Raw genomic sequence first — 17,959 nt, 5'->3', positions numbered from 1 at the left:
AGCTCGGATAATTATTTTTCTCTTATCAGGCTTGTCTGTTTAGATTGTAAACTCTTCAGGGCACGCTGTCTCCCACACTCTGTGTTTGTACAGCACCTCGCACAACGGGGCACAGCCCTAGCTGGTGTTTTGGGTGCTCCTGCAATACCAATGGTAAAGCAGTGCTCTCCATTTAGGATAGATCACTAAAGAGTGATCAACTTTTGCTAGGTTTTTTTATGCACCACCTTGTAGAATTGAATAGAGTATTCTAACGCCATGAAGGACCATTTAAAAAACCTCCATAGAGAGGGTTTCGTTCTCTATTAGATCCTGTTAGATTTTACAGCAATTTCATACCGCTGTTTAATTTCTATACATCTTGGCTGGAATTTTCACAGACGCCTCAGTGAATGAGTTGCCTTTCAAAACCCCAGCCTCCATCCTTGCTAACTTCTTTACTATTCTCGCCCTTTTTCCTTTAGATGCTTGCTTCCTCAAGGGCACCTCTGACTTTTCTTCCACCAGGATCGCTCTCCCGTGGATTGTGTGTCTGAATTAGATCTTATAAAGAGCTCCAATCCAAACACTCTGTGCTGGTTGCTCTTTGGGCAGGACCATAGCCTGTGTATATGGTACTGGGCACAGAAGATAGTAGCAGTCATATTTCAGCAATGGCTAGAGGTGCTAACAGCAACGGGACCCCCTTGTGCTAGGTGTGGTATATACACATAGAGAAACAGCCCTTGCCCCCAAAGAGCTTACAGACTAAATACACAAGAGAAAGGGTGGGAAGGGAAAGAGGGACATACAGAGGAGACATGACTCACCCATGGTAACAGCAGGGCAGTGGCTGAGGTCCTGAATCCAGGCCAGCACTTTATTCACTGAACCACACTGATGGCTCTCTCTAAATTATAAATCTATGCTAGCCACTACATGGAAATGACACCCACGCCTATTCACACTTACTGACACTGCATCAATTCTGATTTCATTGGCACTGGTTTAAATCCAGAATAACTCCACTGATGTCACGGGGGTTACTCCAGATTTACACCAGTGGAGAATCTGGCCTATTTAATAAACTTGGAAATATTGGATTGTCAGGTTCGAGGAAAAAGCCATCGGTGTAAAAAGCAGTCTTAAAAAAAAAGTGGCAGTAGATATTTTATCTAAAAATGTTACAAAGTCAGTTCCCCTAAAGCAAGATATAAAGTAATATCGCGAGTGAGTGTGGAAATAGTGACTCCAAATGTAAACTGCCCTTGTAATTAAAATATTACACTAGAAAAGAGAATTTGTGACTTGACTTCATTCTGTCACTTTAAACAGTAATACTGATAAGTCTAATCATATGTTGCCCTCCATCTGAGTATCTCAAAGTCAGTGAGTTAAACCACAAAACCCAATATTGTCCTCATTTTGTAGCTGGGGAAACTGAAGCACAAAGAGGGGAAAGTGACTTGTCCAAGGATGGACGGTGAGTTAGTAGCAGAGTCAGGAAGAAAATTGGTCTCTCCTGACTTCTGGCCATGTGTCCTAGTTCCATGACAATCCTTCACACAGGAATATGTAGTCGTACTGTAAGTATATTGGGCCACAACTACATCGGTATTTGGGAGCATTAGTGCTGGAGGAGACAGGCTGGAGGAGACAGGCGTTCACGCAACGCAAGGGAGGTTTTGATGATTTCTCAGTTTTGGCTCGCTATCCCTTTTCGCTCCTTTGCTGCTGTTTGAAAATTGATCTTTTGAGTTTAAAGAAAAACAAATTTGGATTAAAAACGTGGAGCTCAAAGACTTGAGCATTGGCAGAGGGATATAGTAAGTCCATGCTTGTCCCACATATCCCTCTCCCCACACCATACTTTGACTGCTTAGCTCCACTCCCACAAAAAAGAAATCAACTTTTTTTTCATTCCTTTTTAAAGTGGCTTTGTGGATTGTTGTGTCTGTTTGTTTGTTCTCACTGCTTTTTATAAATCGTAGTGCCAACCAGCTTATTATAGGCTGCATGAACTCCAAATATCTCCAGCATGAAGGAAACTGGGTAATCAGCCCTGAATGCAATTTCCTGTGTGAGAGACGGGAGGCAGAGCTTACAGTCTGGAGATAGACTGCACAAACTTGTCCAGTTGTAACCTAACACTGCCCTGAAGAAAGAGCTGCACAGATAAAGAGAAGTGAAGTGTCTTCTTTATTTGAAATTGCAGGACATTCCTGGCAGGGACAAGGCACCAAGCAGGACACTTTGAAGGAATATGTAAAGACAAAGGAAGGAAGGAAGGAAGGAAGACAAGTTGAAGAAATCTAGCTGAAGAGGGCTGGAGGAGTAGGGTGTTTGGAGAAGGGAGCAGCTGCAGAGACCTGAAGGAGAACTTCACATGGAGAGGACAATAGGATGATACCCCACTTGTGGGAGTTCCATTAAAGTGTAAACAAAAAAAGTGAGTTTCTCCAATGTGTCTCTGTATTCTTGGGGGAGTGGGGGGGAAATTGGCCGATCACAGGATTCCTCAATGCATCTGGGACTGAAATGTGTCTGGAGGGAAGCTTATGCAGAGCTGGAGTTTCCTGCAGCTGAACAATCAAGCAAACTATTGTGCATGTGGATGCGGCAGTTGGGGAGAGGTGTCCTGCCGGGGTGAGTTAGAAATCCCTTCTTGGGGTTGTGTGGTTTCCTTCTTGTCTCTCCACCTAACGTCTTCATGCTGATTCATTCCATGTGAGAGTTCCTCATGGCTGGGTTGTTTAGCAATCTTCAGTGAGCTTCTCTCTCTCACTCTCTTTCTCTGCATGTGGTGTGTCTGGCAGGTCCCAGTCAGATGTCCCAGGTGAGAAGTGATCTCTCAAGCCGTTCTGACTCACTCAATGGAGACCCCGTGCCGGATCAGACACCCTTCCTGCCCACTAGTGCAGGTAAGCACAAGGGGCTTTTGTCTCTCTCACTTTAAATTTACAGGGACTTGTCTCTCTCTGGCCACTGGCAGGAGCCCTAGGCTTCCCTGTTCTTTTTATTTGTTAAGTATAAGTCTTTGTCCAACTTTCTGGATTAGAAAGAGAATGGTAGTTCTTTGTGGCTGAGCACAATGTGAGCTAGATCCGCAGCTGGTGGAAATCAGCATGGCTCCTCTGGGCTTAAAATAGCTAGGCTGCTTTACACCAGCCGCCGTGTACATACGTCCACCACACAATGGGGATCATCAGAACCCCAGCTGGTGAAATCCATTAAGGCTAATGGAGCCACACCAGCTGATGATCTGTGGGTGTGTGGAGGGGGACGGTGCCACTCGGACAAGGAACGTTCCTGGAAAGTTTCTGCAACTTTCCCATTTCCAATGGGACTTCACCAAGAGCCAGGATCGGTGGGAGCAAGGGCGCTGGGAATTAAAGGTGCTTGCTGAGCTGTTTTCCCGGCGGGCTCGTGGAGGGGAGAGGATGTTGGCTCTGCTGGAGCCAAAAGGGTTAAAGAGCAGGCAGACTAAATGTTGCAGAGACTTATTGGCGAGGGGCTCACCGCCAGGCTTAAAGCCCACTACTTCCTTTCCCATTTTCTCTCTCTCTCTCTCCAAAGACACTATTGTGCTCTCGCACGGCTGGCTGTGTGGGATGGAACCTCTCCGGAGGGGGGAAAAGGGAGCTTGGGTTTCTTTCTGCTGCCTCCTGTCTGTGTTGCAGACCATGCAGCAGGAGCCCTGATGCAGCTGCACTGGGGCTTTGGCTTCTCACAAGAACTTTTGTGTCTATTCAGCCGCCGTGTATTCTTGGGCTCGGGCCAGCTCCTTGCGAGATGCGGCTTCCCCCCTCCCTCACTCTGGGCCCTGATCCTATTAAATTTAATAACATTCTCTCGCCCCTGCTCCCTACCCAGAGAAAGCTGTCTCCTTTATTCCTTCCCCAGATCGGGCGTCAAGCCCCACAATCGGAAGGTGGGGAGGCTCTGTGTTGCTGTATGTAGGGGGCTCCATCCAATACTCATGGACTGGCCAAAGATCAGAGAAGATCGGTGCTCCGGTGGCAAACCATTGGGAGACCATGGGGCGGATCAGAGCCTGATCCTGCCACCCTTGCTCATGGCACGTGGCGCTGAGTCCCATTGATGCCTGTAAGATCGCTCAGTAAATGCTACTCACAAGGGGCCAGGGCTGCAGAATCAGGCCCTAAATAAGTGGGTTCCCTGGATCCCCGATTGCCTCCATCTCCTCCTCCCACCTGGAGCAAATCCAGTGAAATTCCACTCCCCGTGAGAGCCCTGATCTGGTTCCATGCATCGTGCTGTGTTAGCTGCAATGTGCTGGCTCTGCGAAAGCCTCCTCTTGGAGCGTAGCTATTGTGTGTGCGGAGGGGAATCGATTGGACCAGACGAGCTTTCCAGGCTACTAAATGATAACTCTCCCCCAGCTGACTCTGAACGAGTTGTTGTAGACGTAATAAGCGCTCCTGCAATGCACTAAGACCGGCTCTAGATCTCGAACTCTACGGGAATGTTATCCTGTTGTCGTTATTATGGCAACACCGTAACGCCTTCATTTGCATTTGCCGTAATGAGAACGCTGATCGGGCCGGGGTCTTTGGCTTTTTCTGGGAGAGGGGGGTGTCACGCACAGTTGGAGGACCTCCATCGTCAGCGCAATCGGCTTCTGCAGATATTTACATGGAGAAACTAGACTGAAGGGCTGAGAGAGAGGAATGGATCAGAGCAGGAAACTGACCACTAAAGGTGAAACACAGCCTACCGTGTGTGCTGTCAGAATGAGACACAAAAGAGGCCAAATTTATTCCTGGTGTAACTCCACTGATGGACTTATCCTGCAATGTGCCAGGGCCCAGATTTCAGAGAATACATTCCCTTGTTATGTTCCCCCAACACTTCCAACCGGATACTGTGTTCCCCGCTTCCTGTCCCACACTCTTGTGTGCTGCCGCTGTTTGCTGTTCAGCAGCTGACATGTTCCACCCCAGAGGTGGCTTCATTTCAATGGTGGGTGAGCAGTCCATAACAACCGCTGCGGGGCTGGGTGGGTTTTACTTGGGAAGTTAGCCCGAGCCTCCGCTGGTACTTGAATCCAAGTCTTCAAAGTCCCATGCTAGCACCTTCACCACTGGGCTACATCTCTTCACAGCCTGCTCTTGGGGCATGGGACTTTGGCCTAGCTCTAGGTTGCTACATAGAAGAGGTTTGACAGGGCAAGAGTTCTCAGCTTTCAAAACACCAGAAGCTCCTACCCCTGTTTGCAAAGGCACCAAGTGCCATTGCTTACCAGGAGACGCTCACTGGTCCATGCAGACCCAGAGTTCCACCAAGAAGAGTCCATTCCTGCTCTTTGCTGAGGACTGAGGTGACATGTTTGTTGTTGTTTTTATCCATCAGGGTAAGAACAGCTGCTCCTTGCGGCCTCTCACTCTGCAGGATTTTCATCCTTGTTTGCAGGGCACTCCGGGGATGGCATCCAGTTTGTCCACACAGTGTTATTTGCTGACAGTTCCGTGCAGAAGCCTTGTCTCTTGGGAAGTTTCATCCGGCGATTCTGCCTCCCTGTTCCTACATCTAGGATTTGGTCATGGGGATTTGAACCCAATAACCCTTTCAAATATAATTAAGGAAGCCAAATTAACTTGGTGAGATTGAGTTGATAAAATAGGTGGGGAAACTGAGGTGCAGGGAGGCTCAAGGCGAGCGAACACGTGGCAGAGCTGGGGACAGAATCCAGGTCTCCCCACTCTTAGTCCCATTCCTGACCACGGAACCATGTGGTTTCTACCTTGTGAAAAATGACGTGACCTGGATATTTCTTCTGGGATCTGTGTCCCCTCTCTTAGTGGCCGTCTCTGAAGATGGATCCCAGGTTATCACAACCTTCTTCTCACCGCAAGGAGAGCTGGACCAAGCTCCCTCTAGGTACCATCAAAGCAACCCCTTTGAATTACCAGAGGGCAGCTCTAGAGAAAGATGAGAATGCTCTGGTTTCATGTCCAGCAGTGAACGAGTGAACACAGGCAGCCCATACACAGTCAGATGCCACCTTCGTATGGCAGCATGTTGGCTCGTACGGGCCAGTCTTTCTATGACCTTACTTTACCATGAATACCATACAGACTTCTCTTTCTTCCTCACTTCCCTAGAGCTGGTTGGAAAACATCAATTATTTTCTCATGTGGCATTTAGGGGCAAAGAAAATCTGGGGTGGGTTAGGGTTTTCTTTTTGGTTTTTGAAGAGAACTTTAAAACAATGTATTGTTTCACCCCCAAAAAATCTCCAGTTTCTTGATTTTTCATTTCCCTCCCCCTTTTCCAAAATAGAACAAATGGAGGAGACAGCTGACACAAAGATTGGGAAGGGTTGAAGAAAAAATGAAAATTGTAGAAAAGAAACGAATATTTGAGCAGGGTTTTTTTTGGGGGGGAGGGGGAGCCATTTTCCATCAAAAAATTGGTTTTGATGGAAAAATTTCGACAAGTTCTACGCTCCTCCTCTCTCTCTTTCCCCTGCCCTCTTTCTCCTGGGTACACACAAAACCTTTCCTCCCCTCTTTGTCCTGTGCACCCCGGATAGTCTCTCTGGCCACTCCACACGCAGCATAATCATCTCAGACCCAGTGAGCTCGACTCTGCTCCTGTCAGAGGCATGCCCAGCTGCCGGTGACTCCCCAGCACAACTGGGAGCAGGTCTTGGCCCAGGGTGTTTCGTTTCTTGGCTCCCCTTTGACTTCCACTCCCCGGCTTGGCTACAGCAGCCAGCAATTCTGTGGCTTCTTCAGTCTGAGCTGGGGAAGGGGGAGTGTACTTACCATGCGAGTGTGCGCACACAGTGGTTTTTTTGATCATTCACAATGAGTTTGCCCTGAGGTATAACACGGGGCTGAAAGCGGTTCTGTCTCAAGGCCCCAGCCCAGCCCCCCTGTACTGCAGGCCCAGCCCCTGTGACAGGCCCAGACAATGCCTCTTTCATAGAGGGTGCAGCAGATGCCTCCCTCGGAGTGAAGCTTATCTGGAAATGGGAGCTCTGCTGAGCTGGGTTTGCTGGGGCGCAAACCACAGGTTGCCCTTCCCAGTCTGTTGTCCTGCCCATGCCACAGTCAGGATCAATGGAGGAGGCACTGGGACTGGAGGCCTTGTCCACACGGGAGAGTTTTTCCAGTATACGTTTTTCCACTACAGCTCTACTGGTGTAACTATGCCAAGAGACTGCGTCCACACTGCTTTGTGTACGCCGGCTTAAGCTGCTTCTCTTGTGAGTCATGCAGCTCTGTGCTTTTTCAAAATAACTGCACTCTTGGCAGGTCTCCCTTGGTGTCCTATTCCACCACTGCATTCTCTGCCTTCAGGGATTTTTCTCGTGTTCCACGGTCAGGTACCTTCTGGAACCTGCTGGCATCCTGGGACTTGGGGACAAACTAACAACTCCCATGATGCCTTTCCAGAATCATTTGGTTTTAGCAAGCCAGCACCACTTTCAAACTGCTGTCAGGCCGTATGGGGAAAGCCCTTCTGCTTGGCACGATCCTGACAGTCGGGGATACAAACAGTATTGGGGACTGAGGGGTGGGGACTTTTGTTGTTTTGGTGGTCTCAGTCCACCTACCCTTCTGTCAGATGGGCTGCCAACTTGTCCTCACTGCTAAATTCGTACTTAAGACTCATCTACCTGCTGAGTTGCACCAGTTTAATGCCAGGTGCTGCTTGAAACCAATTTAGGTTCTGTCTACACGGCGGTTGGCAGTGTAATTTCCAGATCGGGTAGCTATACCCACGCCCACACGGATTGAGCTCACGTGCTAGAAATAGCAGCATCACTGCAGCTGTACAGGTGGCGGGACAGCTAGCCACCCCAAGTACATCCCTGTCTGAAAGCTTAGGTACGTCTTCACACGGCTGGCCCATCGCACGGCCCATGCTGCCACGGCTACACTGCTATTGTGTACTAGCTTGATCAGAGCTAGCACTGGGCAGACTCATGGGTTCCAAGACCAGAAGGGGCAATTATGATCATCTTGTTTACCGTCCTGTATAACACAGGCCACAGAACTTCCCCGAAATATTTCCTAGAGCAGAGTTTTGAGAAAAACATCCAGTCTTGTCTTGATTTAGAAATTGCCAGTGATGGAGAATCCACCACAACACTTGGCAAATTGTTCCAGTGGTTAACTACACTAACCATTAGACATTTATGCCTTATTTCCAGTCTGAATTTGTCTAGCTTCAACTTTCAGCCATTGAATTGTGTTCGACCTTTCTCTGCTAGACTGAAGAGCATATAATTAAATCTGTGTTGCCCATGTAGATACTTACCGGCTATAATCAAGTCACCCCTTAACATTCTCTTTGTTAAGCCAAATAGATTGAGCTCTTTCAGTCTATCAGGCAGGTTTTCTAATCCTTTAATCAATCCTTGTGGCTGTTCTCTGACCCTCTCCAATTTATCAACCTCCTCCTTGAATTGTGGGCACCAGAACTGGACACACTATTCCAGCCCTGGTTGTACCAGTGCCAAATACAGAGGTCAAATAACCTCTGTACTCCTACTTGAGATTCCCATGGATACATCCCAAGATCACATTCGCTCTTTTGGCCACAGTGTCACACTGGCAGCTCATGGCCAGCTCATTATCCACCCTAACTCCCCACATCTTTTTTCAGAGTTGCTGCTTCCCAGGAGAGAGTCCCCTATTGTGTAAGTATGGCCGATGTTCTTTGTTCCTAGACGTACACATTTACATTTAGCTGTATTTCAGTTCATATTGTTAGCATGTGCCCAGTTTGCCGAACCATCCAGATCGCTCTGAATCAATGACCTGTTCTCTTCATCGTTTACCACTCCTCTGATTTTTGTTTCATGTGTAAACATCGTCAGTGATGATTTGATGTTTTCTTCCAGGTCATAGATAAAAATGTTAAAATGCGTAGGGCTAAGAACTGATCCCAGCAGGACCCACCTAGAAACACATCTGCTTGATGACGATTCCCCATTTACAATTCCACTTTGAGACCTATCAGTTAGCCAGTTTTTAATCCATTTAATGTGTGACTCATTAAATATATATCACTCTAGTTTTTTAATCAAAATGTTGTGCAATACCAAGTGACCTCCAGTTCTAGTGTAGACCTACCCTTAATTAAACTTGTGCAAGCCCATGTATGGATGCTCTTACTTTGATTTAGTTTAAATTGCTTATGTTGGAGGACTATGTAGGACTGTATATAAGGAGTGAAACTAGAGAAGGAGGGCCAGATTTCAGGCGGGACCTAGTTTTGTGTGACATTCGGAACTTAGGACTGCAAACCAGTGGCCAGTCCTCTCAGTATCCAGAGTAGCAGCCGTGTTAGTCTGTATTCGCAAAAAGAAAAGGAGGACTTGTGGCACCTTTGTTAGGCTCTAAGGTGCCACAAGTACTCCTTTTCTTTTTCCTCTCAGTATGTAACCTTGGCCTCTCTGCATGCACAGTGAAGGTCTCTTTGTACAGCTCTGCCTGCCTGCCATGTTACTTATTGAACAGATCAGAAACAGGTTTAAACTAAATGAAAATAAATCTTTTTTAAACTGAATTAAGAGAGTTGGCACACTAGAGTTGGCAACAGTTTAAGTAACTTGATTGCAAAATGCATGTGTAAACAGCCTCTTTAAAAAAAAAAAAAATTAGAAACGACCAACCAGTTTTTTTTTTATTTTGCCCCCCCAAGAAACAACAAAAAGCTTTCCGCGCCAAACATCTATATTTTGTTTCTCCAAGTTTCGTTGCAATTAGTGAAACTGCTGCATTTGTTTAAAATTTCAAAAAAAACAAACAAACAAAAGATGCTTTTTGGCATTTTCAAAGATTACAGTTTCAAAACAAAACAATCCCTCAACTGGGATCTGCTGTTTGCCCCGAGAGTGCCACGTTCTTCCTCCAGCTTCTAATTGAATTTCCTTTGAAATCGCCTGCCGAGATTCCGAGAGTTGCAGAAACCGGATAACACCCCTTTTGCTTTTTCTGGAGTTTTTCATATTTTCCCAGTAGCGTAACAAGGTGTGCATGGCAGTTGTGATCTCTCCATCTGTGTGCCCCATAGCCTGATCCCTCCTTGGGGGATTTTGTGTCAGGGCCTGGGTTCAACATGGGCCCTATGTATGGGACATCGTTCGTCTCTTTCACCGGCTTTGTGCTTGGGTTGTCCTGTCCTTGGCTTCTCAATGCCAGGCTGCATGGGAGGGTGGTGGAGATGCCGTGACCAAACATGGTCTTCTGGTTGAAGTGCTACTGTGCAACTCGGTAGCTCTTGGTTCAGTAGCTCACATTGCCACACAGTGCCCCATGGCAAGTCACAGCTGCCAACATTTTCCAAAAGTGGCTAGTCTTTTGGGGTGCCTCCATTTCTGGGGCACCCTATTTAGAGACATCTTAAAGGGGCCTGATTCCTGGCTGAGCCAAGCACCCGATCTCTGAAAATCAGGTCCCTTTAAAGGTGTCTCTAGCTGGAAACCCAAAATCATTCATCATTTTTGCAAAGTCTTGGCCTACTTTAGTGTGTGTGTGTGTGTGTTCCCCGTCTGTAAAATGGGGGTGACAATACTCCCTTCTTCTCACTTTTTGCCTTTCTTATCTATTTAGATTGTGAGCATTTTGGGGTGGAGACTTTCCCTTACGTGTAGTCTACACTGCAAAACAAACAAGCAGGGCAGTGCAGATGTTCTTACTGAAACCTAGTAACGGGAAGGGTCTCGGAGCCTAGACTCTAGCCCAAGCCTAAACATCTACCCTGATATTTTTGGCCCTGCAGCGCAAGCCCCATGAGCCTGAGTCAATTCACCTGGGCTCTGAGACTTACTGCTGTGGGGTTAGTTTTTTGTGCAGTATAGATGTAGCCTGTGAATACAGATAGCACCTAGCACAGTGGGGCCTTGTTCTTGGTTGGGGTAGGTCTAACACGAAGAAGAAGAAGACAAGGAGAAACACTCTCTCTCTCATCCTCCCCAAACCTTTGCTGGGGTTCTGAAATGTTCTGATACTTGTCAGTGTTTGTGGCTTTTTATGGTCACTTCTGATTTTCAGCGAGGTCTTGTGAAAGTCCTGAACCCAAGCCCTGAACCCAGGCTTCAAACTTGCAGAGCTCATGGCTAGTCAGATCTGTGGTTTGTTTCCATTTGGAGAGCTAGGGCCAGATCCTCAGCGGGTGGCAACCATCATAGTGCCACTGACTTCAACAGAGCTGTACTGATTGACACCCGCTGAGGCTCTGGATGATAGATGAATCCAGAAGGAGATGCAGATTCCAAACACCTTGAAGTCCAAACCCCGTGTTTTGGCTCAGGCCCATTTCAGGTGACAGGAAACATGCATGCCCAAAAGAACATGAGCAAAGCGTTCACTGGGATGTCTCCAACCAGCAGCAGAGAAATCTGGTGAGAACTAAGCTTCTCTCATCCCTACAAGGAAGGGAGAGATAAAGGGGCCTCTGCTTGACCTTTGGCCAGTGCTTTGTAGGTTTCATCTAATCCCTCAAACTCTGCATAAGGCATCTTAACACCCGATCATTTTGGAATGTTTATTGCCCTCTCACCCAGGAATACACTCTGTCTTGTACATTCCAAGTTTGGCTGTAATGTCTCCTTCCCTGGATAAGGAGGTTGAAGATTAAAGAGAACGCGGTATCTGTAGAGGTCACGGGCTGCAGCGTCTGATGTAGGACAATAGTTTCTTGTGCTGAGCTATGGACTTTTGCGCCCAAATTGACCACTGTTTACTGTTGGCTTTGCTGAGGGGCACTCTTGGACCAGCATGTTAGGTACTGTTTCAGCTGCAGGATAAATAATATGATTGAAAGAGGAATGCAGAGACCAGGACTGGGTGGATTAGGGAATTAGCAATGGGGGCTGGAACTTCTCACCTCTTGGGCTAACTCTAGCCCTGCTTGGGAATGACAGAAAGATGGTATCAAATGATGACTGTTTGGTGTTCTCTATGTATGGCAGGGCTCGGTTCCTAGTGGGCTGGGGCCCTCATCATGAAATAGCCATCCCAAGTGGCACTGACAGGCATTGCTGGAGACTGAACTGCTCTTTCCTCACTATACGTGGCCGCTCCAGGTCAGGACTCAGGCATGTTGGCAGGGTGGGGAAATCTGGCCCTGTTGCTTCCCGTGCTGTACCTGTTTTGTGGATAAACAGGTGACTTCAGGCTGCACAGCTGTCAGTCCAGCCTGTCTCGCAACCGTTGTCAATTCAGATGCACCAAGCAGGATTGTGTTCACCCAGTCTGGCAACTCTCAATTCCAAGGCTAAGAACCCAGTGCAACGTGTTCTCAGGAGCCAATGCAAATTTGCATGGAAAGCAAGTTGGGCAATTTAAGGTCTTCATGAGAAATGACTTGCTCCACCCAAATGGCATAATCATTGGACTGCTTTGCAGTCATTAGATCAACAGCTATGTAATCTGTGGCCCGTAAAGCTTTGTGCTGCTTTTTTAAAAGGAGTTTATTTCCATATCGCCCTGACCCAGTTGAGGTAAGTGTTATGATCCCAGGCCCAGATTGGTCTGTCTATACTCAGTACCACCCCAGAAATTCTGGATTCTCTTCCCTCTTCTAGAAGGGGCGTGTTGTCTACTGCTTAGAGCAGAGGGGAAGCTGGGATTAAGGACTGCAAAATTCTGTTAGCTCTGCTGCTATGTTGCCTTGGATGGACACCTCTCTGGCTTCCCCTTCACCTCCTTGGTTGAGTGGGAGTAGTAATAACTCTCTGTTTCACAGGGTTGTTGAGGTGAGATTGTATGAATGTAAAATGCACTGAGATCAGGTACTGTAAAGATGGGCCCTTGTACAAAACCCTAAGATGGCTAGCTGCATCTTAGAATGAAAGGTGCTCGATAGGTGCAAATTATTGTTCTTGTTAATAATGATGTGCATTTTGGCCTGCCTGAGTTCAGGGAACTGGACTTGATGACCTCTTGAAGTCCCTTTCAGCCCTACATTTCTATGGTTCTATGATCTTGGGTCCCTTGGTTTTATCACAACCCTCAGTCTTGCTGACACATGTACTGATCCAGCAAAGCCCTTAGGGACCATTCACAAGCTGGACATGTGCACAAATGTTTTGCTGAATCGGAACCTTACTGCATTTCAGCATCTCAAGATGTTTTGTAAGCTCCTCCATGGAGAACCCCTCTCTTGTCTGTTTAGATTGTATGCTCGGCAGGGCTGGGACTGTCTCTTTGTGCATATACAGCAGTTAGCTTGCTGAAGTCTCTAAGCATTGCTCTCATACAAATAAATAGTAATAAGGCTGCATTCTGATCTCCTGTAAGAAATATTCTTTGAATAGGAATTTCCCCATGACTTTCCACAGTAAAAGAATTCAGCTCACTTCTCTGCTACTACATCATCCTCTCTAATTCCCCACCAAACCTTCTCGCCTTGGGGGCCCGGGTCTCCAGTCGTGCACAGGCGGCTTTGTTGCTTCAAATGTACATTGGGAAACTATTATTTTTGTTCATTTCTGGCTCGCTGTTCATCACAAGGAGACTTATTCTTGTATCAATGGCTGTCTTCATTGCAAATGAAGGTGTGTTTTTACCTCAAGAAAGGTAGGGGAGATAGGTTTGATCTCAACTAGCTAAATCAAGAGACAAACTACCTGTGCCTTGTTGCCAGGTGGATTTTGCACTAAGATAGCTCTCTCCATGTAAAGACACACTTTGTTTTCGAAGTGAAGACATAGCCACTGACAGTGTTGAAAACCAGGAGGAATTGCACTGAAGTCAATGGGGTTTTAGCTGTTGTAGATAGCGGAAGAATGAAGTGTCTCATACGGGAGTTTATTTCCAGTTTTTAACCTGTCCTGAAATATGTTGTATTGTGTTGTTCAAACAGCTGGTGTTTTAGCTATGTGCATCTGCATTTAGCTGTGCTGGTTTCACTTTACTTCTCTTTAATTTGAGGGGGGAGGTCTGCTCCGAGACATACAAATGTTCTCTCCCTCTAATACCGCTGCTGAGTCTTCTCCCTCTCCTACTTCTCCATGATGAGACTTCTGCCATGTCCCGAACTGTGAGCGCTTCCTTGGTAAAAGGGTTTCCTTGTACCATGCTGGGAGTGGGACATGGTTTGGGTCAAGTCACCTGAATGGTTTAACCTTGACTGTTTGTTTGTATCACAGCAGTGCCTAGAGGCTGCTACTCAGCTCAGGGCTTTATGGGTGCTTTGTATATAGCCAGTGAGAGACCCTCCCTGTTCCAAAAAGCATACAGTCTGAAGGTGGGATTTTCAAGGAGCCAAAGGGAGGAAAGTGGCCAGATTCTATTTTATACTTCATGGGAGTTGAATGCCCTTGAAAAGCCCAACCTCAGTTCACAAGGGGGTGGGATAGGTTGTTTTAATATCCCATTTCACAGATGGGGAGCTGCGGCCCATAACGGATTACAAAATTGTCCATGAGAGGAGCTCTTGCAGTGATTCTGAAGCAGCTGGCACTGGTCATTGTCAGAGAGGGGCCCGTGGGCCGACCAGTCTGGCTGTTCCTATGCCTTTATGTCTCTACCCACCAGAGCACTATAAATAACAAATAATAATAACCCTGGTGTGGAGCTGGCGAGTTATTTGTGTTTTTGCTGAGGAAGTAACTTTTCATAGAAACAAACATTTGTGACCAAACGCCTCGTGGTCCAGAAGGCAAAATGTTTTATAAACCATCACCCAAGCGTGCCGAGAAACACTAGGGCAAATGCCACCAGTGTAACCAGCGAGGTATGGAAATCAGTGAAAGCAAAGCTGTGTTTGAAGTGTCAGGAGCTCACTGATTAGCTTGCGCTGTGCTGAGGTTTTCTGGGCATTTCTCTTCCCCTCTCCCCCTCCTTTCTCTGAATATCTTTGAATCTGAAAGGCTTTAGTGCATTAATTTCAGACTGAATGTAAATAAGCCATTTGGATTTCTCCCAGTCGAGCAAACTTTCAAAACAGAGTTTTGTTTTCTCTCTCTCTCTCTCTCTCCCCCCCGCTTCTCCAATCTGGCACATGGGATTGGAGGATTTTTCTCTGCACTCCCTCCACCATATTCTAAATCGCTTAATCAAGTTCTAAAATAGTCATTTGGGGAGGTCAGTAAACCACCTGGATGGATTAGGCAGTATACGTGGGAAAAGCAAGAGAGATCACTCAATCATTTTATCTGAAAAAAAAACAGATTAGAAAGCTCCCAAACCGTATATTGTTTCACAGTAGCATGTTGATAATGGCAAGTACCTCAGTAGAGTATATCTTTGTTTATCTCTCCACCCACCATCATCTTTCCTCTGACTAGTCATCCCTGAGAGATTAAAGGAAAGAGAAAGATGAAGACAAAAATGGCAAGAGAATCCATGCCTTCATTCATATGAAAAAGGGACTCTAGCCAACACGCCAGATACAGATGCTCTTCAAGTTTGGAAGGGCATAAGTCTGGATCAAACCATGGTAACTCCCCCTCCCTGTCCTCTTTGGAATGGGTCAAACCAATGTTCTAGGTCCAAACACCCCAAGTTTTGCAAAAAGAAGAGGTTTGCTTCTGACCTTGGCAATCAAAATACATCTCTAACTTCAGGGCACAAGGCAACCTCTAGCTCAGAGAATTAGGGAGAAACTTTCCCTCTTTAATTGTATATAGTTTCTTGTACCGCTCTCATCACCAAAGCCTGAGCACGTTCCGGTAATGTATAAACAGACATAACTAGCCTCTGACATGTCAGGAAGTTATTCTTGAATTGTCCACTAGGCAATTTCTTGCCCCTTCCTCTGTAGCAGGTGGTACCACTAGCCATTAGAGATGGGACATTGGTCTAGCTCCACCACAGCTGTGGTCTAGTAAGGTCGTTCCTATGTTGTATTTACGACATGCTTGGGGCAACTAAGTAATTAGCGATGGGAAGACCTCTAAAGGTTCAGCTAAGTACCCACAAGTTTTAGTACTCCAGGATTATGTATATGTACACCATTGCTGACAAACACCTGTCAGGGATGGTCTAGGTCTTGTTCCTGCCTCAGTGTGGGGAGATGGATTAGATGATCTCTTGAGGTATCTTATAGCTATACATTTCTGCGATTCCTCTAACCCTTAGCCAAACCTCTTAGAGCTTTTCAATTGGGGTGTTGGCAATAACAGTCTTTCTTGGACACTTCCTCTATTGTGGTCCACAAGAACAAAAGAAAATGAAGAGGAATCTAAGAAAGTATGCCAGTCGTCCTTGTGACCCTTGACTTGTATGAAATCTGAGGTCATTCTAACTTCCCTCTGAAGTCAGAGCAAGGGTTAACCTGGGTTAGCTGAACTTGTGCTGACTATAGCTTGTCCCTTGTTTATACTTGAAACTAAATTGAATTCCATCCTGGTTCAACTAACCTTGACTACTGATCATCAATTGCTGACGGTGCAATTTCCAATTGTTTGCAAAAGAGTTTTATGACATGTTGACTAGATCATGATAGCTAAACATAATCTAACTCCCCCTACCCTGCCTACACACACACACACACCCCTTTTTATCCTACTCAAGAGCAGGCCCAAATGTTGGCCCATAAGTTTCAGAGCTCCACTGGGAATGTAGTACCACAAAAATAAATCCATCCAATGAATGGAATGCCCTTCTACTTGTAGCAGGTGTTATTTTTGCACACCTTATATTGAATGAATGGTACAAGGTGCCCAATTAAATAGGTGAAGATACATGGCTGACACATTACTCAGTGTCACCAACTCTGTTTTTCCTGCAAATCCTGGGTTTTTTCTTAAAGTCCCAGCTTCTGGAGTCTAATGATGCCATGAACATTTCAGCTTTCCTTTTTTCTTAAGTAAGTTTCTAGTCCTTGTGGTTGAAGGAAAAAAATCCTGAAAATAGGATCCAAATGCATCCTAAAGGCTCAGAAACCAGAAGGCAATTGAAAAGAACATTTTTTTAAAATAATCTCTCACTCTTTAAGCCAATCTCATGATTGATGCCTGATTCATGATTTTTGAATGCTTATTGCATCCTTTTGTTTCTGTGCTTATAAACAAAAATGGTTTCCTATGCCCAGTTGGCATTCATTTTCTTCCCCTCCAATATATTTTAAAAATATTATGCAGAAGTTATGTTGTTTGCTTCGTTAATGATGCACTACGGCTCCATTTTGTTATCTAAGCAGGACTCAGGCATGTACTTGTAAAATGGAAGGGGAAATCCATTAAACTGCATGAAGCCAATTGCCAGCGTGCTATCCTGGTTAAGCAATGGGCTCTTTGATCTTGGGCCTGATTGAGGCGCAGACGGTATCAGCGTTTGTATAAAAGTGTAATTGAGGAAGATGCAGAAATGAGATTTTAGTCAGCAGAGTAACCCAGTGATTAGGCCAAGGGGCTGGACCTCAGGACCCCTGGGTGCTATGCTCGGCCTCAGTTTCCCCACTTGTAAAATGAGGATAATAGTTGTCCTATTGGGTGCTGAGGCTTGAATGAAAGGTGATATCAAGATGCCCCATGTGGTAAAGGGAGGCTGGTGGGATGCAGCAGCTATATGGCATATACATATCAGTATGTAACTAGGAAATGAGAAAGGTTAGGATCAGGCAATCCCCAATCCCAAAATGCCTGATGTTTTGTTAGCACTTAATGCATCAACCCCTAGTTGCTAGCATCTAGTCAGTGTCTGCTCACAGCTGTTTGTCTGGGGTCAGGGGTGACTCTGGATTCTGCTACAGGGGCTCAGCAGCTTCCCGGGGAGACCACTCGGAACCCCAGAAGATTTCAGGGCAGCCTCAGTCTGGTGTCTGCTTCTAGTGCCATGAACAGCTCTCTCCCTGGAGGTCAATGGAATGTCTGGCTTTGCGTGAGAGGAAAACAACCAATTCCTGGCCAGGGGGTGTTGAGTGAAGGATAATGTGGCTGAGCGGACAGGGCTCTAGGCTGGGAGTCAGAAAAGCTGGCTTCTGTTCCTGGCTCTGTTGCTGAACCTGCTGAGTGGTCTTGGGCAAGTCCCACTCTGTGCCTCAGTTTCCC

General features: G+C 46.3%; 1 protein-coding gene across 2 annotated transcripts in view; it reads left to right on the top strand.

Annotated features, from left to right (window-relative positions):
• Window positions 1–2,046: 2,046 nt before the first annotated feature.
• MDFI (MyoD family inhibitor) overlaps window positions 2,047–17,959 on the top strand; it is a 36,924-nt gene continuing 21,011 nt past the window's right edge. The window contains exons 1-2 of one of the 2 annotated variants that reach the window (XM_084610885.1): window positions 2,047–2,428; window positions 2,796–2,900. In XM_084610885.1, the coding sequence (XP_084467011.1) occupies window positions 2,807–2,900 (94 nt within the window). In that variant the 5' untranslated portion in view covers window positions 2,047–2,428; window positions 2,796–2,806. Of the gene's footprint in view, window positions 2,429–2,460; window positions 2,626–2,795; window positions 2,901–17,959 lie in introns of those variants that run through there. The other variant, XM_084610884.1, reaches the window with a different exon arrangement.

Source organism: Lepidochelys olivacea (genome assembly GCF_965140295.1).
Source record: "Lepidochelys olivacea isolate rLepOli2 genome assembly, chromosome: 21".
Lineage (NCBI taxonomy): Eukaryota > Metazoa > Chordata > Testudines > Cheloniidae > Lepidochelys > Lepidochelys olivacea.
Note: the sequence above shows the minus strand (reverse complement) of the source record. Positions and strands in the feature narration are given on the sequence as shown.